Consider the following 26,306-nt stretch of genomic DNA (forward strand, 5'->3'; position numbering starts at 1 on the left):
TTTCTTGTAACCATGTCGTCAGCCTGAAGTTTGGAGCTGTTGCTGTATGAACGAGGTTCCTCTGCTTTATCCGTCTTTGTCTGTTTCCTCCAGAGCTGATTGTTCGACAGAATTGTCTCCAGGGATCGGCGGCTCAGTTCTAACCATGTGATTATATCGATTGTAGGTGACGCTGTCCGATTGGCTAAAAAAAAAATGTTGGAATTGCGAGAGAGAAAAAAAAATCGAAATTAGACAAACTTTTTTTTTTATGTGGCGGAAACGGGCTTCTGTGGTGTTTTCCTGTCCAGAGCGATCCAGAGTTTAGGTGGTGCACCAGTAATAACGGTCAGTGTGGAAACACAGTGCTTCGTGTGAATTTAAATGGAGTAAACGAAGCATGTATAAACATTCGCCTCGATGCATTTTTTAACATGCATTAACAATCACTATGACGACGAATTCATGCATCGAGTATTAAAACATTTGTCAAACTATATTTAGACGTGGAACAACACCACCAAACAGATGAACACACAAATATTAGAGTCTCAAAGGCTTGGACAAAAGTTTGTGGACACCTGACCATTTTTTTTGAACATCTCATTCCACATTCCATTTGCTACTATAATAAAGGTCCACTCTTCTGAGATGATGTTCCACTAGGTTTTGTGGAGATTACTAACGCAGTCGTGGTTAAATTAATGTCAGGTACTGATGTAGGTGATGGTGAGGAAACCTGGGGTGCAGTCAGCGTTCACATTTATCCCATAGGGTTTGGAGCTCTATAGCAAGAGATCTTCCACTAAATCCAACCCATGTAGAGCAGATCCTTCATGGAGATGGCTTTGGGTCTCCTAGTTCATGTGAAGGGAACATTCACATCCAAAGACATCAGTTTGAGGAAGAACCACATATGACTGTTTTCGGTTCTACAGAAGCCACGATTCATGTTAAGAAAACTTCATTCGTTTATCAGCTTCCAGTGTATTTATAACGTATCCAGAGCTGTAAGAAAGATTCGCCCTGTTACCATGGTGACCTGCTTGTCTCTCTGTTTCTCTTAAACAGTTATCTACAGCACCAAACTATATCGATTTTTCAAATACATCGAGAACCGGGACGTTGCCAAGTCGGTTTTAAAGGAGAGAGGACTGAAGAAAATCCGATTAGGGATAGAAGGTAAGAGTTCGGGTTACGGGGTGAAGGAAAAGCGGTGTGTCTGCTGTTCAGAGTTAATTCACTTATCAGGGTTTTACTGAAACCAAATCCTCAACATCAAATACCTCCTTCTTCTTTACCCTCATGGTGAACGTGTCAAAGTGTAGACATGAGATCTGTGTGTTTCTGATCAGCTTTTCTCATCATCTCTCTTCACCTGTCCCGCTATCACTCCCCCTCTATCACTTCTTCTTCTTCTTCTATCTCTTCCTCTCTTCTTTTTCTCCTCCTATACCTCTTTCTCGACACTCTTTCTCTCAGGTTATCCCACCTACAAGGAGAAAGTGAAGAAGCGTCCCGGTGGTCGTCCCGAGGTCATCTACAACTATGTGCAGCGGCCGTTCATCCGCATGTCCTGGGAGAAAGAGGAGGGAAAGAGCCGTCACGTGGACTTCCAGTGCGTGAAGAGCAAATCCATCAGTAACCTGGCAGCGGCGGCGGCGGACACGCCTCACGACCAGCTGGTGGCGCTACACGCCGGACCTCAGGTGGACGAACTGGACATCCTCCCAAACCACCAACACCACCCTGATCCGGACGCTCCTCCTCCGGCTGTATGAGATTTTTATATACGCAAGGATCATCTGGACACGCTGGCTGCATACACACACACACACACACACACACACACACACACACACAGGCAGCCAAACCCACGATGCCTTTCTGAGCCCCTTCCTGCCTTAAGAGACCTGTGTGGCGGATCAACGAGGGTCTATCAGGAGGGAATACCACTGACTTTTGATCTACTGATGATGCAGTATGTGGACTGCACGTATCCAAATCCTCACCCGAGTTTAAGACCCCTGACACACCAGCCCTCCAACACAACTCCTGCAAACACACGACTCTGCCAATCAGAACCTCATTAGCGAGGTTATCCACGGTGCTTCCCGCGCTCACGTTCTGACCCGGAACCCGGAAAAAAAGTGTTCTATAATATAATGTAATACGGGAAACTTCTAAAACGCTTAAAGTGGCTTAATGCGATGACGGCTTTTTAAAAAAAAAAACTAGTAAAACCAAGACAAGCAGTTTGGTTAAATTTGTATTAAAACGGAGTCTGATCGCGTCAGGCCAGGTTAAGCGTTTTCCTTAAACGTTCGCTTTGGGAGGAAAACGATTAACGCGCAATTAAACACGTTACACGTTCGTATTAACGTGTTTGCTGAGTTTGGAACGTCCCCCTGTAATAACGTAGATAAGAGAGACGGCTAGTTATTGCAAAAACAAAAAAGAGGAAAACTCGAGAAGACTCAGGTCTCCTAAAACTACCCCCCAACCACCGAGTTCTGCACGTGACGTCAAAGCGACGTGACCGCTTGCGTAAACGAAAGTAGCACTACTTTGCCTTAGTACGATATGATTTAACCTACGTGAGAGTTTAGTGCGTCAGCAGACGAGTTTCGATCTTTGAGGTAATGAAATAGGAAGAATTGCCTGTGTGGTGTTTCTAGTGCACAATGTGTGTGTGTGTGTGTGTGTGTGTGTGTGTGTGTGTGTGTTGAAAATATTGGATTTTCCGCGCACACAGAACTTAGCGAGCCTAGCGATGGCTCTGACCTCTTTTGCCCTCGACCCAGTCTTCCACCAGCGACACAATAATCCACAAGTTCATCATTAGACACCGAGCACAGCACAATCGGTCCAATCCGAACATTTCAGCAGGTCTAATCTAACACACACACACACACACGGAGGCTTTTTGTTGCTCGAGTGCAGTCTCTCACTGTTCTGGTGAAGAAATCTAATCTAATCTAAATTAGATTGTTTGAAGCCTACAGAACGTTTGGTGATTGGATTCGGGGAGGAAGCGGAGTAAAGACGTCGGTCCGAGCTTCACACAGCTTCTCAGTCCAACCCAAAAGCGTACACATGATGTCACAACTTTGAACTGTACTCTTCTGATTAGTTCCTGTTTGTTTTGAGCGGCGGGGAGACGCCACTGTTTCTGTTTTATAGCTTCACGTGTATTTTAATAAAAAAAGGTATCTGATTGCTGTGGTTTAGAAAAAAACTGCACAGAGGTCTGTCCTTTTTCTTCGTGCTCATCAGTGTCCAACTGCTTTTGTGTTTCTGCTCGTCCGTGTGTCCTACTGCGTCCGTCTTTCTGCTCGTCCGTGTGTCCTACTGCTTTTGTGTTTCTGCTCGTCCGTGTGTCCTACTCGTCCGTCTTTCTTCTCGTCTGTGTGTCCTACTGCGTCCGTCTTTCTGCTCGTCCGTGTGTCCTACTGCGTCCGTCTTTCTGCTCGTCCGTGTGTCCTACTGCTTCTGTCTTTCTGCTCGTCAGTGTCCTACTGCTTTTGTCTTTCTGCTCGTCCGTGTGTCCTACTGCTTCTGTCTTTCTGCTCGTCCGTGTGTCCTACTGCGTCCGTCTTTCTGCTCGTCCGTGTGTCCTACTGCTTCTGTCTTTCTGCTCATCAGTGTCCTACTGCTTTTGTGTTTCTGCTCGTCCGTGTGTCCTACGTCCGTCTTTCTGCTTTCGTCCGTGTGTCCTACTCGTCCGTCTTTCTGCTCGTCGTGTGTCCTACTCGTCCGTCTTTCTGCTCGTCCGTGTGTCCTACTGCGTCCGTCTTTCTGCTCGTCCGTGTGTCCTACGTCCGTCTTTCTGCTCGTCCATGTGTCCTACTGCTTTTGTCTTTCTGCTCGTCCGTGTGTCCTACTGCTTCTGTCTTTCTGCTCGTCCGTGTGTCCTGATGTGTCTATCCGTCTGTAGTTCCTTTTGCTCATCTGTCTTTTTTTTTTTTACTTGTTTGTCTTATCTTTTGTTTATCTGTCTGTCTTTTTTCCCCTTCCTGCTTCTCTTTACATCAGCATCTCTTTTGCTTTTCTGTCTTTCTTTCTGTCTCTGTCTTTTCTTCCTGCTTGTCAGTGTCCTACTGCTTATCTTTCTATCTGCCAGTCTTTATTTCTTTCTGCTTGTCCATCTGTCTGTCTTGTCTTTCTTCCTGCTTGTCTGTGTGCCTCTGCCTTTTTTTTTTTCTTTCTTCCTGCCTCCTTGTTTGTCCTTCTTTCCAATCTTCTCGCACCATGAATAAATCATTTCTTCCAGGATTCTGCCGCTGGATGGCAACATGGAACTAAAATATCTCCCTAGTGGAGGACCAATGGCGATGCGAGCAAGAGGAGAAAAAGGACAGGAAGGAACACGAAGGCGGTGTTTTGCGTCACGGTACGTCTCGGGTCCGAGCTTTAACGCTCGTTGTAGTTTGAGGAGAGCAGGGAGGAGTATGAGAGATGTTCTGAACTACAGAAACGCTCGGAGAAGAGAACGGGGGAAAATAAAAATGTAATTTTATGCTGATGGAATAGTTAACGTTGATACCGTTGTGTAGTGTAAAAACATGAACCACAAAGATGAAGGTCTCTCTTTCAGAGGAGGATGAAAACAATATGTACAGAGATTCAGGAAGTGTGTGTGTGTGTGTGTGTGTGTGTGTGTGTGTGTGGTGAGGATCTGCAGCAGTGATGCAAGTTCTCCATTTCACAAGAGCATGTGTATTTGCACGATTCCCGCTCAGTGTCGAGGCTCAAGTCTTTCTTTCGGAAATCCGACCGGGAGCAAACGCTCACAAAGGCCAGGGCAGATCGCTGAAGTCCACGGGACCTCCGAGGCCTGCGTCGGCCTCCAGCAGGCTCATGATGACGGCCATGGCTGCCTCGTCGTTACTGGGGCTGCTGGAGCCCGGCTCGTCCATGATGTCGATGCTCAGGTGAGAGTGATCACCTTCAGGGGAAGAGAAACACACGTTCAGTTCAATTCAGTTTTATATGTACAGAGCTTTTAACAATAGATCCACAATAAAGTGGATCGAAAAATGTAAACGTTTTAGAGACGCTCTGACCCAGACGTCTAGACGTCACAATTTTGTCAAACTCGCTCAAATCCTTTATGCTCGCCCGTTGTTTCCTGCTTCCAACATCTTTGTTCACCTGCTGCATAATAAATAAATCCACTCACTAACAGGTGCCATGATGAAGATATGATCAATGTTCTTCACTTCCTTCTAATGTTTTGCTGATCGGTGTATGGATAGATAGACCTTCAGATGGACGGACTGACAGACGGATAGATATAAATCTAATGAGAGCTGATGTTCAGACAGACGCTCACTCATTATGGAGTTGTTGGAGTACGGGTATCCTATCGAGTCCGGTCCGGGGACGGTTCCGCTGGACGGCAGCTCAGGGGTTCCTCCGTTCTGAATCTGTAAAAATATACAGCGCTTATAATATACAGAAAAAAAAAGTTTCAATAATCAAAACCATCGGATCAACGCCGATCCATAAGATTCAAGTCATAAATTAAATGATACACGCCAAAAGTTTTTGGACACCCGACTTTTCTGACCGTACGTCTTTTAGAGGAGCACAATCCTTCTCTTGAACTGAAGAGACCCCCAGGCCTCCTCACCATCACCTACATCAGTACCTGATTATTAAATAGATTATTGTACGAGCAAATGGAAACCAAATGTGGAATGGGATGTTCAAAAAGAAGAACATAATCCTATGCTTAGGTGTCCACAAACTTTTTTTCTATATAGTTAATTTGACCTGAGGAAAAGGGAGACCTTCAGGGTATTTAAAAAAAAAAGCTCCAATACAAGACAGAACAGGACATAGAGAAAGAATGAAAGAAATGTATTTGATCTCACTTTCTTGCCCCCTGGTGAGCAGGTGTCATGTGGAGGGGTGCTGGTGATATTGAGCGGGCTGGAACCACAGCTAGACGGAGACGAGCCTCGAATCCTAGACAGAAGAAAGGAGAAATGAGTCACAGAATGAGATAGAGAGTGTGTGTGTGTAGAAGAGAAGGTCAGATGAATCTTTATGAAACTCTGCCTCACCTCTGGATCTCCATCACCTCCTCTGCAATCATACGGCCGATTTTACCCGCCCCGGGTCGTGTGCCTCCCGGGATGCCCGGAACCGTCTGGAGAGCACGTTTCCCTCCGCCTGCAAGACACGATAAATAATACATCAGGTTTACTGGTGCAGGAAAAGTGTGTGTGTGTGTGTGTGTGTGTGTGTGTGTGTGTGTGTGTGTATCAGTGCTGAAGGCACTACAGCGATCCATACACATATAATGGAACTGAAGGCAATGAAAATTCATCACTGTCACACACATTGATTTTACATTTGATTTTTTTTTTTTAATAGATTTTTTTTTTATTGCTTTCAGAAACATGGCAGAAAAATAGGTCGTGGTTGTGTCCTGTTCCAGAAAAAAAAATGGTGCAATTTATTTCAACCAGCCGATCAGAAAAAAGAAAAAGAGACAAAGAAAGAAAGAAAGATAAGTGAATGAATTGGAATGAGGGATCTGACCGTCTCTGGATGTCAGGACACTGTCCATGCTCTGAGGAGACGAAGCTGATTGCGGATAGCCGGCGTCTGTTCCCTCCAGCACACTGCCTCTGTGATACAATACAAGATGTGTGGAGTTTACAGATTATAATATACCATGTCTCAGTCTGTCTCGATCTCTCTTTCTGTCTCAGTCTGCCTCTATCTCTCTGTCTGTCCCGATTTGTCTCAGTCTCTCTCAATCTTGCTCAGTCTCTCTCTGTTTCGCTCTGTCTGCCTCGATCTCACTCGGTCTGCCTCAAGCTGCTTTAATATCTCTCAGCCTGTCTCAAGCTCTTTCTGTCTGCCTCTATCTCTTATAGTCCGTCTCAGTTTGTCTCAGTCTCTCTCAATCTCACTTAGTCTGCCTTCATCCCTTGATCTCTCTCAGTCTGTCTCACTCACACTCACTCTTGCTCAATCTGTCTCCGTCTCTCTCGGTCTGTCTCAGTCTGTTTCTGTCTCTCTCAAACTTGCTCAGTCTGCCTCAATCTCTCTGTCTCTCTCGATCTCACTCGGTCTGCCTTTATCTATCCGTCTGCCCTTCTCTCAGTCTCTCTCCATCTCGCTCAGTCTGCCTTGATCCCTCGATCTCTCTCAGTCAGGATCTTTCAGTCTGGTGCTTTATTTATATAATATTTCTTACTGTATTTTAGATTAACATTGAAACAAATTTCAGAGGAGAATTGAGGGGAAAAAGAACGAGGCATCTTACGAGACCACGGTGTTGGTAGAGACGATGTACTCCACATCTTTGGTCCAGGGGTTCATGAAACTGAACCAGCGGCTTCTCAGGGTGATGAAGGACCCATCTTTGATCTTGAACTTGTAACAGTTCGTGGTGATTTTTTCTCTCATCTGTAGAACTGAGAACAAGCCAAAGATCACCTTCCTGAACCTTCAAATCCTCCGATCGTTCATTTCAAACACATCGAACCCACGCAATCTAACCTTGTCTGTGGCATTCGGCGAGATGTGCGATGTCATCCTGATGGAAATACTCATAGAAGGATGTTCCCAAGAGCTCCTGAGGTAAATATGCCAGAATGGCCGTCGCTCTGAGAGGGAAAGAAACGCCGGCGGAGAGTTTAATGCCCGAGAATCGAATCGATTTAAATCGACAGTCCATTAAAAATCCAATACAACTGACACACAAACACACTGCACCATGACCTTCAATATAAATCATGACCTTCAAATTACATCCAAGATCTACAAGTTTTCCTTCATCGGTGCAACAATCTATCAAAAATGTATACACTACCCACAATGCCTTTCGGCTACTCTGTGAGTTTTAGCTCTTATGTCTAGACAGGTAGCGCTTTAATCCTTTTCATCGCACTAGTTATCTCTTGGATCGCTAACCGGTCCAGACTGGTCTGTATCTGTAACTCAAACCCATTCTGGACACTGAAGCACCATAAACAGGGTCCAGGACAACTTCTAATCTAATCTATAGGTTAATCTAATCTAACGGTCCAGGCATTGGACTCTGGATCGGAAGGTAACAAGTTCAAATCCCACCACCACCAAGCTGTCACTGATGTAAGGGGTAGCTCAGTGAACAAAAGGATTCTCCTTAGAAGGTTGTGAGTTCAAATCCCAGCAACACAAGGTCTCACCTTGTAAGCAAGTCCTTTCAACCCTTAAATGCTCAGTTGTTTAAAGAGAAGTTGTTCTGGACAATAGTGTCTGCCATTGTTGGACTTCTGAATTAGAAGGTTGTGAGTTCAAATCCCAGAACCACCAAGCTGCCACTGCTGGGCCCTTGAGCAAGGCTCTTAACCCCTAAATGCTTACTTGTAAATCACTCTGGACAAGAGAGTCTGCCAAATATAAATGGTAGCTCAGTGGATAAGACTTTTTACCAAAAGGTAGTGGGTTCAAATCCCAGCACCACCAAGCCTTCAGCAAGGCCCTTAACCCTTAAATGCTCCTTTGTATAAATAATAAGTTGTTCTAGACAAGGGTGTCTGTTCTTGTTGGACTTTGATCAGAAGGTTGCGAGTTCAAATCCCATGCCATAAATGTAGATTTATAGCTTTTATATGGTGATGGTGAATGAGACAAGACTGCGCTCTCACCTCTGGTCGACGAAGACAAACTTGCCGTCGATGGTGTGACGGGAGACGTACTCGGTGGGTTTGACGCGGATTTCTCCGTTCACCGGCTGTAGGACAATGTGGGGGTGCAGATGGCCGATGGCCACCAGGCAGCTCAGGTTGCAGCCCTCGTTATCGGGTTCGTTGTCCTCGTCCAGGCCCATCTTGGTAGGAGGCCAGCTCTTAAGGTAACCCGTGCTGTGGATGGTGCAGAAGCTCTTCCGGTCGACTGGTAGGACAAAGTACAAAGTGAAATCTACTAAACTTTCATAGTGAAGCAGGTAGAAATATCCTGAAATATGATAACAGGAACTACACTTTATTTTTTTTTCCTGAGTCTTCACTGCAGAACCGAAAGATCCAGCAGGTGGCGCATGTGTTCTAATTCCTCCTAAAAAGCCTAAACATTGATATTTTAGATGCTGTAGAACACAGAACCGTCACACTTACTCATCCTGAAACACACCAAAAGGGTGGAAAATATCCAGAAACTTTCCATGGGAACTTAATCTGGGAAATTTTCTAAATATACCAAGTTGGAAACTTACCAGGAATTTTGGAAATTTGGTGAAATGATTTAATTGTTAGTTTAAATTTACACACAGAACAACGAAGTTTTAAACAAATGTATGTAAGTTTTTAACATAAATGTATAAATTTTATATAGTTTACATGAAAACTTACCAAGATGGACATTATTTTGGGATTATCTTGTCTGCAGGACTAAAGAAACGATGTGTTATGTGATGGAGGAAATGCACGGGGCATGTAGGGGGCGTGGCCTAAACAACCCTGCAGTGAGTGTGCATGTGATTGATGAATGTGCAGGTAGAAATTTGTTTAAAGATGTTATAAGCTCACATGCAAATTTTAGTAAATTCCCAGTTTATTACCATTAATTCCTGATTATTCCTGGAAATTTTGGAACCCTAAACACACCAACGCTCCACAACCTGGACTCTTGGTTCGACTCCACCTACAGGTGAGGGACAGGATCAGATCTGAGGTTACCTTTTTTCTTGGAGCAGGTGGAGGGAAAGTCTTTGTCCTCCATTTTGACAGACGACCGGTTACATTTCATCCTGCAGAAGAAGGAACGACGAGCTCCAGAGCAGAGTCTGGAGGGACCGGGGGTGATGTCTGTCTTTACAGGCAAACCAGCTGGAGAGAGAGCGAGAGAAAAGAACGATTGTTTATGTATGTAAAAAAAAAAGAGACTCCGATAGACAACGAAAGAGTGAGTGAGTGTAAGGGAAAGAGGAAACACATGCAGATAAGATGAGGAAGAGAAAGAAAGAGAAATGCAGAGATATAAAAGTGACAAGGAGAAAGATATGAAGAGAGAGAGAGACTCCCCCATAGAGGTAAAGAAAAAGAGAGAGAAAGGCAGAGATATGAAAAATATTAAAGTGAGCAAAGACAAGACAAAGATGAGGAAAGAGAAACTGTGTGCACACATCAAAAAGACAAGGAGAAAGATGGAGTGAGAAAAAAAAGTGTTTGTGCGTAACTGAGACCCCGACAGACAATGAACAGAGAAAGACGGAGAGTGTTTAAGACCCAATAGAGATGGAGAACGATGGAGAAAAAGGTGGAGATTGTGAGGTAGAGAAAGAGACAGAGTGAGGGACACAGAGAGAGAGAGAGAGAGAGAGAGAGAGAGAGAGAGAGAGGGAGAAGGAAAGAAGTGTGCATGCTTGTCAAAAGACAAGGAGAAAGATGTAGTGACAGAGACCGGAGATATGAAGAGAAAGGAAGAGAAAAGAGTGAGCGACTGAGATATAAAGAGACAAAAGGAGGAGAAAGAGAAAGAAAGTGTGCATGCATGTCAAAGAAACAAGGAGGTAAGGAGGAGAGAGAGAGAGAGAGACTCCGATAAAGATGGAGAGATATAAGAGAATGAGTGAGAAAGAGGAGGGAGTGGATGAGTGACATTGCAATAGAGATGGAGAGCAAAGCAAAGGAAGATGGAGAGATACAAGAAGCATGTATGTGAGACCACAACAGAGATGTAGAAAAGGAAAGAGAGAGGGGGAAAAAAAAGAAGAAAGAAACATGTGAGCAAGAAAATGAGAGACAGAGATGGAGAAATCAGTGAAAGCTGACAAGGCATTGAGAACATTATCCTGGTGTGTGTGTGTGTGTGTGTGTGTGTGTGTGTGTGTGTGTGTGTGTGTGTGTGAGAAAACAGAGCAGCTGAAGCTCGTACTCTTGGCGTCGATCAGTCGTTCTCTGGGCGCCGTATCGGACGATGAAAGCTGCTCCTTCACTTTGGCGATGTCTTTCGGATGCAAGTAGTCGAACAGACTCTGACCAATCAGATCGTTCTGCAGAAAAGACACGGTCACTGATTCGCTTCTGAAAAAGCCTCGAATGTGAACGCGGTTTATTGAGAAAACAGATCCCTACCTGGCTGTAGTTCAGAATTTTATACACCGACTCCGAGACGAACAGGATTTTGCCGCGATCGCATCCTACAACGAACAGGAAGCCGTCGGCAGCCTGAGGAGGACCACGAACAAACTCGGATCGATCAGGAAAAAAAAAAAAAACAATACACAGATATTTAGTGGGAAATTTCCGGAAAAAAACCTACTTTAAGTATCAGGTGCTTCAGTTCGTCGTCGGATAAAAACGCAGGCTTGTAGTTCGCTTCGGTGTACGGGTTCGTAGTTCCTGAGAAGATGTCAAGAAAGACGCATCAGGTAAACTCACGTGTGTGTGTGTGTGTGTGTGTGTGTGTGTGAAAGCAGACGTTACTACCTCGTAGCGTCTTCATGTGTTGCACGGCCATGCGCAGGACCGTGAGCTTGTCCAGTTTGCGCGACATGGCGTTGCACGTGGGAAGTAGCGACGCCAGCTCGTCTATAAAACTGTTCATCTTATCTCTCCGCCTCTTTTCGATCTGACTGTGCGCTTCCCTGGAACAGAGACATTTCCGAATGTTGTTTTGTTTTAGTTTTTTTTGCAGGATTTTGTGGAGCGAGTCCGCTTTCGGCTCTGCTGCTTTTCTTACCTGGCGTGTTTTATCCGGCCCTGCTGATCTTCTCTGAAATCAGAGCAACATGTACAGGTGAGCTCATGCGCTACAATTCAACATGGTGCAAATCATTTCTTTGGTTTGTATTTATTTATCAATTCATTTAAGAGCGACTTCTAAAGCATGGACGTTTATCTCCCTGTTGTGTCTGCAGGAAGACGCAGCTCTACCTCTGCCATGTTAATCTGTATTCTATGTGAACGCGCCTCGAGAAACGGTTTATCGACGAGAAATCAATTTATATATCAAATATCGGTCACAAAATGATAAAGAAATACATTTTTTTTTTTTACTGATGCAAATGTGTTAAAAATGATGCATCGTGATACAAACGCCAACTTGTATCTGATGCACACTTTTATGCTAAAGCACCGATGTGAAAGGCTGAACCCTACCATCCCTACTTTTATATACTGTACATACATGGACTATACGGGCAAAAGTATTGGGACACATTTGTGGTTTCAGCCATATATATAGTTTTCCCCAAACTGTTAATACAAAGTTAGAGTTCACTTATACTAATCAAACCTGTTCCAGCATGACATGGGCTGGAGTGGAAGATCTCCTGCTATAAACCTTATTAAACATCATTTGGGATATTTTTTTTTTGTGGCTGAATGAATCTCCCCAAATCACCACAAAATCTAGTGGAACATCTTCAATGAAGCTTATTACAATTGCAAATGGAGACAAAATGTGGAATGGCATGTTCAAAAAAAAAAAAAAAGTACATAATTTTATGGTCAGGTGTCCACAAACTTTTGCCCCTGTATATATTTATTAAAATGACATGTTGTTATATTAAGTGGAGAATGATATAGGACTTACCTTCCTAGTTGTTTATCTTTATCTGTGTCCATACCGTCACTGGGGTTAAAAAATAAGGGGAAAAATTTTATATTATATTTTAAAGGTAACAAGCATATCTTTAAAAATAAAAAAAAGGAGAAAAAGAAGCGATTTTACGTACTCGAATGAAAATCCATCGATTCTGATAAAAAACAAAAAGGTAAAAATTCGGTTTAGTATAACAGAATGGAAATATTACATATACATTTATTGCTGAAACTGCACACAAGAATATCTGTGAAAACTAAACACATTTGGTGCCTTTAATTGCCAAATGACATCAAAATGCAAATACAAATATATTAATAAATAATCAAATAAAAAAAAAAAATGACTTAACTAAACTCTGAGCCCCAAATAATTTGCCTCAAAGCTTTTGTTGTATTCGATTTACTCGAGAAATCGTTTAAAAAAAAATTATAATATAATATTGCGCTCTCTGTGCAGCACGCAGCCTCACGTGTAAAAACAAACAGCACGTGGTGTCATTGATTCGCCTCTAGAGGCCGCTCTCGTAATGGCAGCAGAGCAGAACCTGGAAAAACTATCGGTACGGATTTTTGCAGATATTTTATTATTAGAAACCCTTTTAAAAATTTAGATATCTGCCCCCTTCTGCATATGTGACCGCACAGACACCCACGATTGGCTGGTGTGATTGACAAGAGAGAATGAATGTGCCCCTCCCGCTAAGTAAACCAATGAAGAAAAAATAAAGATATTTGATCAACCAAGCAAAAAAAAAAAAAAAAAAAGGATACCAAAACCTGTCACCATAGTTACCACTTTATTAAATACTATATGGGCAAAAGTATTTGGACACTTGTCATTTTCAGTCACATGTTGTTCTTCCCCAAACTGTTGGAGGCACACTATTGCACATTACATATATGGATGTGGTTGCCTAAAACTTTTCCCTTCACCTGATCTAGGAGACCCAAATCTGTTCCAGCGTGACATTTGTGCACAAAGCAAACTTTATGAAGATCTTGGAGTGGAAGATCTCCTGTTATAGAGCTCCAAACCTATTGAACACCTCTAGGATAAATGTGAACACTGACTGCACCCCAGACCTCCTCAGCACTTGTACACCCTCTTGATCTTAGCTTAGGTGTCCACAAACTTTTGGCCATATAGTGAAAGTTAGCGAGCTAGTTACATTGGTTGTTAGTGATAATGTTAGCTTGGTGCCTACAGCTACATATTACGCTAAACACATCATATGGGAAATATGTAGAGGTTTGATATTTAATGCTCAGGTTTCTTGTACGTATCTACATGACCGTATGTGTGTGTGTGTGTGTGTGTGTGTGTGTGTGTGTGTGTGTGTGTGTGCTCACTGGTACTCTGTGGCACTGCCTTTCCTCTTGCGTGTGTAGTCCACGCCTGGTGGACCTACAGAGCTACTGATCATCTCCGTGGAACCAGACATGAAGTCGTTTATCGTGGAGGAGATGTCCATTCTTTGGTCCGCCATTAGATCATCTGAAAGACAAAGAGAAAGAAGAGGGGGGGTGGGGAGGAAAAGAAAGAAAAAGAAAAACAAATTGATTTAAATACACTTTGGAATATAATCTTATAAACAGTGGATGGGGGAGGATGGGGTCGTAAACATAAAGCCATGTTTCATCATGAAATGAAAAATACAACAAAGAACACCCAGAACTGTTGAGCAATTAGAATCCTGTATCAGACACGTATGGGACAAAATTCCTCTCACAAAACTTCAGCAACTGGTCTCCTCAGTTCCCAGATGTATACAGACAGAAGACATGATGCTAAACATGGCCGTGTCCCAGCTTTTCTGAAACGTGTTGCAGCTATTAAATTCAAAATGACCTCATTTTTTCCTTAAAAGTTTCTTTATTCTCTGTTTAAACATCTGATTTTTTTTTTTTTTGCTTTAATGTGGATTTAGACATGTGCAAATCACTGTTTTCTGTTTTTATTTACATTTTCTCCAAACTATGTAGAAATTAGTGTTATTGTTGTCTAGCCATCTGTTCCCCATCCATCCATTTATCCATCTATTCATACACCTGTTTATCTACCATCCATCCATCCATCCACCCATCTACCAACCATCTCATCTATTCATCTTTTATCAATCCAGCCATCTTTCTGTCCAAAAATGTATATAGAGTTATTGATATTTTTTAATTGGAGTTTTTCTTTTTTTATTAGTTTTAAAAAAAATGCATCCCATGTTCCTCAGTATCAACACCTACAACCTCCAGAGAAAAGTGTATTGAATGTATCTGAGGATATGAGACTACATGTGTGAGTACAGATTGTGATTCAGTGAAGCAACAAACCCATCAACAGCTTCCGGTTCAAAACACAAACCATTTAAACTTTATAACACGTGATTACACAACAGCGCCATCTGCTGCCGGAGATCCATAATGCGCTCACATGTTTAATACATTTACAGCATTATCCAGACAGTTCTCTCATTCATACAACGGAGTAGTTGGGGGTTAAGGGTCTTGCTCAAGGGCCCAGCTGTGGCAGCTTAGTGGTGGTGGGATTTGAACTCATGACCTTCTAATCAAAAGTCCTTAAGCACTGAGCTCCAACATACACAAATCTCCAACCCTATTTTTGGGATGAATGTGAACACTGACTGCACTCCATGCCTCCTCACCTTCTCACCTCCATCAGTAGCTGACTGTTCTGAAAATCTATTAGAACATCTTCCCAGAAGAGTGGAGGTTATTATAAGGGAACTAAATGTGGAATGGGATCTATAATAAAAAGACCAATGTTATGGTCAGGTGTCCACAAACTTTTGTCTCTACAATGTATCAGAATTCCCCAGAGAGTAAAACTGGTTGGAAGTCAAGTTCACTTCTTTCTCTGTGAAACTCGTTTCCTTTCACACACAAAGTGGAAAACCACAGAGACAAAGACGAATTATTTCCACTCTTTAGGCCTGTTTCTGCTTTAAAACCCACATCCAGACACCTGTTCTGGGGGATATGATGATGCGGCTGTTTATAAAGAATTTGCTGTTTATAACTGTTATCTACCAAACTATAAATGTTACTATAAATGGATAAAAATGTACATTTTGTTGTTTAATGTAAAGGACAACGACTGATTTTTTTCTGTGCCGCTTAAAGGTCCGAGTGTCCCAACAACCTCCCAAATATTAAAAATAGAGTAAAATAGAAAAGCGGAAGAAAAACAAATGGAAAAAAAAAGAAAGCGAGGATAAAGAAGAAGAAAAAAGAGCCACTAAATAAAACATCACCATTTATTCAAATATTGCAAAAACCAAGGGTTCATTCTGCAATATTCACAAAGAAAAGAAATAAATTTGGGACATTATGAAATGCTCCTGAAAGCTCATCAGTTCACTGAACAAACTGTAGGGTGAAACAATATCATACAAATATCATAATCATGATACCTGAAAACATTTCCACCAAATACAATAAATACTAATAATTAAAAAAAAACAGGAAAATAGAAGTTCTGCAGTAAAAAAAAAAAAAAAAATGGGAACAAATGTGGTCTCTCTCTCTTGTGTCTTATTGTCTCTCGCGCTGTCTGTTTCTCTCTGTCTGTCTTTCTGTCTCTCTCTCTGTCTGTCTGTCTGTCTTTCTCTCCTCTGTCTGATTGTCTCTCACCCTGTCTGTCTGTCCCTCTCTCTGTCCGTCTTTCTATCGCTCTTTGTCTGTCTGTTTTTCTCTCTTTGTGTGCCTTTCTCTCACTCCATGTCTGTCCTCTCGTTCTCTGTCTGTCTTTCTCTCGATCTGTCTGATTCTCTCTTGCTCTGTCTGTTGGTTTCTCTCGCCTCTATCTGTCTCTCTCTGTCTGTTCTTCTCTTGCTTTCTGTCTGTCTCTCTCTCTGTTTTCTCTAGCCTTTGTCTGTCTATCTGTCTCTCTGTGTCTTTCTTTTGCTCTCAGTCTGTGTGTGTTTTGCTGTCTGTTGTACAGTGTCTCTCTTTATCTTTCTGTCTCATAGACCCCGTCTCTCTGTCTGGGTGTTTGTCTTTCTATACATATCTCTCTCTATCTGTCTGTGCCTGTTTGTCACTCTGTGTCTTACTCCCACACTCTCTCTCTCTCTCTCTGTCATGTTTTCGTCTGTCTCTCAGACTCTGTCTGTCTTTTACTGTGTGTTAGTCTGTCTCTCTCTGTATCAAGATTTAAATTGCTCCAGCTTGGGTAGGTACATGCATCATTTCTCTTTCTATATAACCTTTAACTGCCATGGCTTTGAGAACACTTTGTCCCTTCAAACTGGTCCTCCCTCCCTCACACACACACACACACACACACACACACTTGAGTCAGCGCATGTCCTGAACAGAACAGTAAAACCCCAGTGTGATTCCTCTTATCTGTTTAAATAAATCTGTAGATTACAGTCATCATTAATATCACCTTTAAGACTTAACTCTGTCACCACTTGTCGAGCAAGACAACGAGATACACACACACACACACACACACACACACACACACACACACACACACACACACACACACGTTTCTACACCCCCAGGTCAGCAGGCTTAAACCTCTGTGATAATATACCATTTATTATAATTTGAGGCTTATTATAAATTATATTAAAAATTCTTCATTATAATTTACATAGAAGTCGAATCATTTTAAATACATATACATAATGTTTTTGTAATATATATGTGCACAATATTTGTTTTATATATATATATATATATATATATATATATATATATATATATATATATATATAAAAATATAATATATATAATTTTTTTGTGTGTGTGTGTGTGTGTGTGTTATATAAAAAAAAAATAATTAAATATTTTCCTGAATTTTTTTTTTTTTTTTTAAAGAAACACAAGGTCCTTATTGTTTTGTAAATCTTTTAATTAAATTGTCCATAATTATCTCAAATAAATAACAGCATAATAATAATAATAATAATAATAACAAAACCTAATACTACTAATAAAAATATAAATACTACTGTGTGCGTGTGTGTGTGTGTGTGTGTGTGTGTACTCACTCGCTTTTTCTACTTAGGTAACGCTTCTCCTCCTCCTCCTCCTGTTGATGTTGAAAAAACAACATATAATCCACTCTTGAGATAAAAATCACCACCATCACCATCATAAACTCCTCTTCCACTCACACAACCATCACACACACGGCCATGACACTCACCTGAGCCCGGATCTGCGCCCCTTTTCCCCCGGTGACGCTCCTGTGCTCCGCTCCGCTCTGCGCCTCAGACGCAACTGTGACATAAACACACTCTGACCTACTTTCCTTCTTCCGTCGGGCCACTAACCTACATTTCACAGCCAATCGCATTCCCGGGAGCCCGCGTGCACCCTCCTGAACCAACCACAGCCTGACTTTCGTTCTTCCAGCGCGTGATTGGCACTCATGTAAACCAATCACAGCAGAGGGGGCAGGTCCTTATCCTGTCGGGTAAAAAAACAAAACATGGCTGATGATTTCCAAATCAGTAGCAGTTCAGAATAAATAAATATCATAAAATTAAAGGAATAAAGCAACAATTTAGTATTTGCATCTTCTGTATTGACTATTAATAATCTTTTAATCGATTTTTATTATTTTTACAGGTAGAAATGTTAAAATAGTGCACACACACACCCACACACACACACACAAAGATAGATAGATAGATAGATAGATAGATAGATAGATAGATAGATAGATAGATAGATAGATAGATAGATAGATAGATAGATAGATAGAGTAATGATAAACAGACGTACAGACGTACAGACAGATAGATAGATAGATAGATAGATAGATAGATAGATAGATAGATAGATAGATAGATAGAGTAATGATAAACAGACGTACAGACAGACAGACAGACAGACAGACAGACAGACAGATAGATAGATAGATAGATAGATAGATAGATAGATAGATAGATAGATAGATAGAGTAATGATAAACAGACATACAGACAGACAGACAGACAGACAGACAGACAGACAGACAGATAGATAGATAGATAGATAGATAGATAGATAGATAGATAGATAGATAGATAGATAGATAGTGATGATAAACAGACATACAGACAGACAGACAGATAGATAGATAGATAGATAGATAGATAGATAGATAGATAGATAGATAGATAGATAGATAGTGATGATAAACAGACATACAGACAGACAGACAGATAGATAGATAGATAGATAGATAGATAGATAGATAGATAGATAGATAGATAGATAGATAGATAGATAGATAGTAATGATAAACAGACAGACAGACAGACAGACAGACAGACAGATAAACAGACATACAGACAGACAGACAGACATACAGACAGACAGATAGATAGACAGAAGACAGACAGATAGATAGATAGATAGATAGATAGATAGATAGATAGATAGATAGATAGATAGATAGATAGATAGATAGATAGATAGATAGATAGATAGTGATGATAAGCAGACATACATACATACAGACAGACAGACAGACAGACAGACAGATAGATAGATAGATAAACAGACATACAGACAGACAGACAGACAGACAGACAGATAGATAGATAGATAGATAGATAGATAGATAGATAGATAGATAGATAGATAGATAGATAGATAGATAGATAGATAGATAGATAGAATAGATAGATAGATAAACAGACATACAGACAGACAGACAGACAGACAGACAGACAGACAGATAGATAGATAGATAGATAGATAGATAGATAGATAGATAGATAGATAGATAGATAGATAGATAAACAGACATACAGACAGACAGACAGACAGACAGACAGATAGATAGATAGATAGATAGATAGATAGATAGATAGATAGATAGATAGATAGATAGATAGATAGTGATGATAAACAGACATACAGACAGACAGATAGATAGATAGATAGATAGATAGATAGATAGATAGATAGATAGATAGATAGATAGATAGATAATGATAAACAGACATACAGACAGACAGACAGACAGACAGACAGACAGACAGATAGATAGATAGAGTAATGATAAACAGACATACAGACAGATAGATAGATAGATAGATAGATAGATAGATAGATAGATAGATAGATAGATAGATAGATAGATAATGATAAACAGACATACAGACAGACAGACAGACAGACAGACAGACAGATAGATAGATAGAGTAATGATAAACAGACATACAGACAGATAGATAGATAGATAGATAGATAGATAGATAGATAGATAGATAGATAGATAGATAGAGATAGATAGTAAATTGAATTTACACAAGTTTTTTGTTTTGTTTTACACTTCAGATTATTAAAATCACATTAATATTGAAACAGTTAAAAATGGAGGTTTTATCACTACATTCCGTAAAAATATATAAAAAAATCCGATCTAATCAAATCTCTCAGTGAGTCTCCGTAAAAATCTAAGCGATTTGCGTCGCCGCGTATCTACGTCACACCCGCATCGCTTTCGTCATCATGACGCGCCGCTTGTCATCTGACTAGGAAAGATGCTCGATCCGAAATCCTTTAGGAAACCTGATTTGTTTGAATGAGATATAAAGACTTTTGCACGGTTTATACAGTAGCGGGCGGAAAGACACACACTGAGCGGATTAACACACTAAAACAAATAAATAATGAAATATACCGGGCTAATGCTAATGCTAGGCAGCGTCTGTATGTAAACAAACGTGTCATTAATCCAAGAAAATAATTCATTAAAGACCTTATAGACGGTAAGTCAGAGTTTTATTAGTCTAATCATGTCTGATTATTTTACTGTAAATAGTGTGTATTAAATGTATTAAATTGTATAAAAATACACCTGAAATCACATCATTAATGAATGAGGTTTAACTGTAAATTGGAGATTAAAGATGAATTGTGCTGTATTTAAGAGGAAAAAGGCATAAAATATGAAAGGAAAGAATGTAATAGAGAACAGAGTTTTAGATGAACCGAGTTTAGAGTTGAATTCCTGATAAACCAAAAGGTCTCATGATGTTTATATGAAGCTGATATCAATGTCTCAGGACTACAGACTGTATTTACTCATCCATCACAGTGCACTTTATCAATAACACAACTGTAATGAATGGACCTTCAGTGATGAGTCTTGGTTCCTCTTAAGGTTTCTTCCTCATGTCATCTCAGGGAGTTTTTCCTTCACCACAATCTTTTATAACCGCTTTATCTGTAAAGCTGCTTTGAGAAAATACCCATTGTTAAAATGTACAAATAAAATGAATTAAAAATGAATTGATATAAAATATATATAGAGGATGTTAATCAGTGTTTAATGAATCATCATAATCATCTCTGTTTGGAAAAGAGGAGCCCAAACTTTCTCATATGAAGAGACAAAAAAAAAAAAAAAACTTGATTGAGGGCTTTGGGCTGAAATAAACTGGGAGGAATTATAGTTATGATTGGACAGACAGACAGACAGACAGACAGAGAGAGACAGACAGAGAGAGACAGACATGCAGAGAGATAGACAGACAGGCAGACAGACAGACAGAGAGACAGACAGGCAGAGAGATAGACAGAGAGGCAGACAGACAGACAAAGACAGACAGGCAGAGAGATAGACAGAGACAGACAGACAGAGAGGCAGACAGACAGAGAAACAGACAGGCAGACAGAGAAACAGACAGAGAGACAGACAGACAGACAAACAGAGAGGTAGGCAGACAGGCAGAGAAAGAGAGAGCTGTTCCTAAAAGAAATTGGCATAAAGTATGAAAAGTATCCCCCCTGTCACCACCTGCTGGCTTTGGCCCCCTTGTGGGCCCCTAAGTTTGGCCCCTCTCTGCTTCAGAGCTATATGCAAATCCTTTCATCATTGTTGATGAACATAGTCAGTGTTGATGATGAATGATGTTACTGAGGACGGCTGTTTATCCGTTTGTTTATTTGGAACAGAAAGAAGGTGGACAGGATGGGAGCGGAACAGAGCGGCGATTCTGAGCATAAACATTCAGACTACAGCGCTTCAGGTCTGATTCACCTCACAAACCCTCACCTGCTGCACTTCACTCAAGTGTCTCCATTTCAGGAGACTTCAATTTCACTACATTTCAAAGTCAAAATCTCACTTTTTCCTTAAAATCAGTCCTGTTTTTATTCATGAGGATAAAAACGTAACTGGTGAAACACACATCGAAACAGTGTCGAGCTGTTTTACACGTGTTCTGATTGGCGCTCGGTGTATCTGCTGATCACCAACATACAGTTCAGCATCAGTTCAACATCAAGCAGAACATTTAGAGAGGAATAAATGATGAAGAAACTCCAGACTCGAACTCAACACAACACACGTGACCTCATTTACATAATTTGTTTAAAGTATTTGAAAAGGTTCTGGCTCATGATTATTGTAATAGAAGTCAATCAGTGTTTGAGTCATTATTATCATTCTATTAATAGATCAGTGTGCTGAGAGTCACATTCGAGTCTTTTCACATAAACTGAGGTGATTAAGTAAAGAGTCTTGTGATAAAAATAATAATAGGAACATTATAGTTATAATAAATCACTACTTTGGATACTTAAGTTCATTTGAAGGCAAAAACGTTTGTACTTTTACTCAAGTGAAAGTTTAAAGGGACACTTTTACTGGAGTCACATTTCACAGAGTCTCTACTTTAACTCAACTACATGGTTTGTGAACTTCATCCACCACTGAGAGCAAACGTCTGATTTACATCATATACTTATAGACAAACTGATTTAGCTTCTGTACATAACCGAGACCAAACAACATCCCTGTACATCACCTCTCTCTCTCATTCTGTCTCTCTCTCTCATTCTGTCTCTCTCTCTCTCTCTCTCTCTCTCTCATTCTGTCTCTCTCTCTCATTCTGTCTCTCTCTCTCTCTCTCTCTCTCTCATTCTGTCTCTCTCTCTCTCTCTCTCTCTCATTCTGTCTCTCTCTCTCATTCTGTCTCTCTCTCTCTCATTCTGTCTCTCTCTCTCTCTCATTCTGTCTCTCTCTCTCTCATTCTGTCTCTCTCTCATTCTGTCTCTCTCTCTCTCATTCTGTCTCTCTCTCTCATTCTGTCTCTCTCTCTCTCATTCTGTCTCTCTCTCTCTCTCTCTCATTCTGTCGCTCTCTCTCTCTCTCTCTCTCTCGTCTCTCATTCAGCATGACTATTTCTTACTGTCTCTCTCTGATTTTCTGTGTCTATTTTTTTATTTTGTCACTCTTTCCATCCATCTCTTTGTCTGTCTCTCTTTGTTTTCTTTTGTCTCTCCATTTTTCCTGCCTGTCTCTCTTTCTCTCTCTGATTTTCTGTTTCTCTCTCTCTCTCTCTCTTTCTCTCTCGCTCTCTCTGTTTGTGTCTCTATTTTTTTTTTTTTAAATGTTGTCACTCTTTCCATCTATCTCTTTCTGTCCGTCTCTCTTTCACTCTCTCTCTCTCTCTCTCTCTCCCCTTCTCTGCAGTTGATCAGTGTTCTGTGATGTCATTTTTTCCCATTGAATTTGTCTCTGATCTGAGAGAGGACTCCTGTAATCACTGCTGATTTGTGTCTGTTGTAGTGGTTCCCTCTCCGGCGAAGCACCGGGCGAAGATGGACGACATCGTGGTGGTCGCTCAGGGAACGCAGTCCTTACGCAACATCCACAACGACCCCGATGTCATCAAGCTTCAGGAGATTCCCACATTCCAGCCTCTGCTGAAGGGTGAGAACCAGACCTTCGTCTACAAGAGCCACACTTCATTAACGTGACAATAACGAGTTTCTCTTTACCTCATAGCAATTAGACCGATTGTTGTCATGGTAACAAGAGTGCTGACACTGGAGACTGTTTCCATCTGTAAAGAAAACCTCACGATATCCCTGAGGGAGCTGTTACTATAGAAACCATAATGTAAACCTGAGCAACATGTTCCAGCCAATCAGAATCCACAGAGTTCTAAAATAGTGTGTGTGTGTGTGTGTGTGTGTGTGTGTGTGTGTGTGTAGGTGTCCTGAGTGGACAGACGTCCCCCAGCACGGTGTCGGTGGAGAAGTTGGACTGTGTGCAGGTGCTGCAGTTGTGTATGCGCTACCAGAATCACCTTCACCAGTGTGCCGAGGCCGTGGCCTTCGATCAGAACGCTCTGGTCAAGAGGATCAAAGAGGTTCGTTACCATCAGCACCACCGTGTCCTGAACCCGAGCTCCAGTGAAGTCCAGCTCAGGGTCCAAATTCTGTTCCACCACAAACCTTCAGACACTTTATACTGGAACTCCGTTACCCACAATCCTCTGTTTCATTACAGCAGCGCTTTTAAAAACGATCTTTCCCTCCTCTGTCTCTCCCCTCCTGCCTTTCTTTTTCTCTCTCTGTCTCTTCCCTCCTGTCTTTCTTTCTTTCTTTTTCTCTCTCTCTGTCTCTCTGTCTGTCTCTCCCTCCTCTTTCTTTCTTTCTTTTCTCTCTCTCTCTCTTTCTCTGTCTGTCTCTCCCTTCCTGTCTTTCCTTCTTTCTCTCTCTCTGCCTTTCTCTTCCTCTGTCTGTCTCTCCCTTTCTGTCTTTCTTTCTTTCTTTCTGTCTTTCTTTCTTTCTTTCTTTCTCTTTCTCTCCTTTCCTGCCTTTCTTTCGCTTTCTCTGTCTGTCTCTTCCATACCTGTCTTTCTTTCTCTTTCTGTCTCTTCCTTACCTGTCCTTCTTTCTCTTTTCCTGTCTGACTCTCTTAGTGTCTTTCTTTATCTCTTCCTGTCTGGTTTTCTCTGTTTCTACCTGTAAATCTCTTTCTGTCTTTATCTCTCTCCATGTCTTTCTCTTTTTCTGTCTGTCTCTCCATTCCTGGCCCCACCACTCTCATTTCTTCATGCCCATCTTTCTTTTTGCTTTTTCTCTCTCTTCCTGTGTATCTCTATTTTTCTGTTTTTCTCTCCTTCTATCTCTCACTTTCTTGTTCTGTCTCTTTCTAACTTTATTTAAAAGTCTCTCATTCACTCTCTTTTCCTGTCTCCGTCCTCCTGTTCCCATAGCAACAGTAAGGTATTATTCCGTATTGTGTGTGTGCGGTGTTTCAGATGGACCTGTCTGTGGAGGCGCTCTTCAGCATCATGCAGGACAGGCAGAAGCGCTACGCCAAATACGCCGAGCAGATCCAGAAGGTGAACGAGATGTCCATGATCCTGCGGAGGATCCAGATGGGCATCGACCAGACCGAGCCTCTGATGGAGCGCCTCAACAACCTGCTGCCTGAGAGCGAGCGCCTCGAGCCTTTCAGCATGACGCCTGACGCAGATCTGAAATAAACCTCACAGGGAGAGAGACTGTGGAGAGACTGTGGAGAGACTGTGGAGAGACTGAAAGAGCAGGAATGACAGAACGTATGAAAATATGGAACAGATCACCTCCCTATGTAGCATTTGTTTCGCAGCTTCGCAGGAGTCTTGAAAAAAGTGATGTTTTGCGCCCGCAGGCTTTCCACGTTTCCACGTCGACGTTCCGTGAACTCATGCCTGCTTCTCTGCAGTCTGCTTTTCGGATTCCACTAAACCAATGATTATTGATTTGTTTGGTGATGTGATGATCTGATGAGCGACACTGAAATCAATTGTGATGTTCTGTAAAAATTAAAGAAGAATTTCTTATGTGTCAAACCCCACCCCCGTCATTACACCGCAATTACACCGCAATTACATCAATATACCATCATTACACAATCATTACATCATCATTACACCATCATTACATTATCATTACATTATACCATCATTATTACATCATTATTACATCATTACATCATCAGTACATCATTACACCATCAATATACTATTATTACATCATTACATCATCATTACATCATCATTACATCATTACACCATCAATATACTATTATTACATCATTACACCATCAATATACTATTATTACATCATTACATCATCATTACATCATCATTACATCATTACACCATCAATATACTATTATTACATCATTACATCATTACACTATTATTACATCATCACACCATCATTACATCATCATTATACTATTATTACATCATTATACTATTATTACATCATTACATCATCATTATACCATCATTACATCATCAGTACACCATCATTATACTATTATTACATCATTACACCATCATTATACTATCATTACATCATTACATCATCATTACAACAGCACATCTGGAGAAACCTTCAGTATTCTAGAACAGAGCGCTGCATCACACACAGGAATCTCATACAGAGAGAATGAATGTAAAGCAAGAAACCCAATGAATTCAACACGTCTCTTTTAACCGCCCGCATACGTGATCTTTACTGTAACCGAAGCACCGATATTCACCTCATTAAACAACCCTGGGGATTTTTTTCTTGAAACTTTTCTTGAAAAGTTCGTCTTGTAAATATACTTGTCTGAGCCAGTCTGGAAATCTTCTGATACCACCTCGTAATTGCGATCAAATTCTTTTATTTCTCTGTCAGCTGTTGTGGAATGAAAATAAAAAACAGCTATTAAATCCACACGAATGTATTTGAGTTGTATGTATTTGAGCATTTTGCTACAGATGCGGGTTGCGAGCTCTGATTAGTGAGCTTTCTGACCGTCCAATCGAAAGAAGTGAAAATGCTGACGTTATTGTACGCCTGCTAAATGACCCCGGGGTCTCCAACTCGTAATGTGATTAGTTAAAGCTTCATTCTTGTGTATTTGAAACTACAGACGCACACATTATTAAAGGTTTTAAGGCAGATTTCTTTGACCCTGGGAACACGTGACGCCTGAACTACTGGAAGCAGTGCAACTGTGAAAAA

At 41.0% G+C, this 26,306-nt stretch overlaps 3 protein-coding genes across 9 annotated transcripts in view; 2 read left to right on the forward strand and 1 right to left on the reverse strand.

The window, feature by feature from the left end:
* The window catches only part of btbd10a (BTB (POZ) domain containing 10a), a 34,125-nt gene extending 17,298 nt beyond the window's left edge, over positions 1–16,827 (forward strand). For 5 of the 6 annotated variants that reach the window (XM_046848840.1, XM_046848839.1, XM_046848841.1 and 2 more), the window contains 2 exons: positions 1,051–1,161; positions 1,462–2,483. In XM_046848840.1, the coding sequence (XP_046704796.1) occupies positions 1,051–1,161; positions 1,462–1,760 (410 nt within the window). In that variant the 3' untranslated portion in view covers positions 1,761–2,483. Of the gene's footprint in view, positions 1–1,050; positions 1,162–1,461; positions 2,484–16,810 lie in introns of those variants that run through there. The other variant, XR_006925783.1, reaches the window with a different exon arrangement.
* On the reverse strand, positions 4,478–17,835 carry arntl1a (aryl hydrocarbon receptor nuclear translocator-like 1a). The gene is made up of 19 exons (XM_046848835.1): positions 17,710–17,835; positions 17,552–17,592; positions 13,884–14,028; positions 12,665–12,685; positions 12,523–12,561; positions 11,668–11,700; positions 11,415–11,572; positions 11,248–11,327; positions 11,061–11,153; positions 10,861–10,978; positions 9,663–9,812; positions 8,634–8,880; positions 7,501–7,607; positions 7,265–7,415; positions 6,532–6,620; positions 6,051–6,159; positions 5,859–5,952; positions 5,315–5,408; positions 4,478–4,927 (listed from the first exon to the last, which is right to left on the reverse strand). The coding sequence occupies exons 3-19, from the start codon at positions 14,018–14,020 to the stop codon at positions 4,770–4,772; spliced, it is 1,878 nt and encodes a 625-aa protein (XP_046704791.1). The 5' UTR covers positions 14,021–14,028; positions 17,552–17,592; positions 17,710–17,835; the 3' UTR covers positions 4,478–4,769.
* A 2,145-nt stretch (positions 17,836–19,980) lies between these two features.
* On the forward strand, positions 19,981–25,135 carry borcs5 (BLOC-1 related complex subunit 5). 2 transcript variants are annotated; one of them, XM_046848843.1, is made up of 5 exons: positions 19,981–20,269; positions 21,463–21,532; positions 23,077–23,220; positions 23,505–23,662; positions 24,560–25,135. In XM_046848843.1, exons 2-5 carry the CDS (start codon positions 21,475–21,477, stop codon positions 24,785–24,787), a joined length of 588 nt encoding a protein of 195 aa, XP_046704799.1. In that variant the 5' UTR covers positions 19,981–20,269; positions 21,463–21,474; the 3' UTR covers positions 24,788–25,135. The 2 variants fall into 2 exon arrangements, with proteins under 2 accessions (XP_046704799.1, XP_046704798.1); XM_046848842.1 differs by having other exon boundaries at positions 19,982–20,269; positions 21,459–21,532.
* Positions 25,136–26,306: the final 1,171 nt, after the last annotated feature.

The sequence above is a fragment of the Silurus meridionalis genome, chromosome 5 (genome assembly GCF_014805685.1).
Source record: "Silurus meridionalis isolate SWU-2019-XX chromosome 5, ASM1480568v1, whole genome shotgun sequence".
In the NCBI taxonomy this organism is placed as follows: Eukaryota; Metazoa; Chordata; class Actinopteri; order Siluriformes; family Siluridae; genus Silurus; species Silurus meridionalis.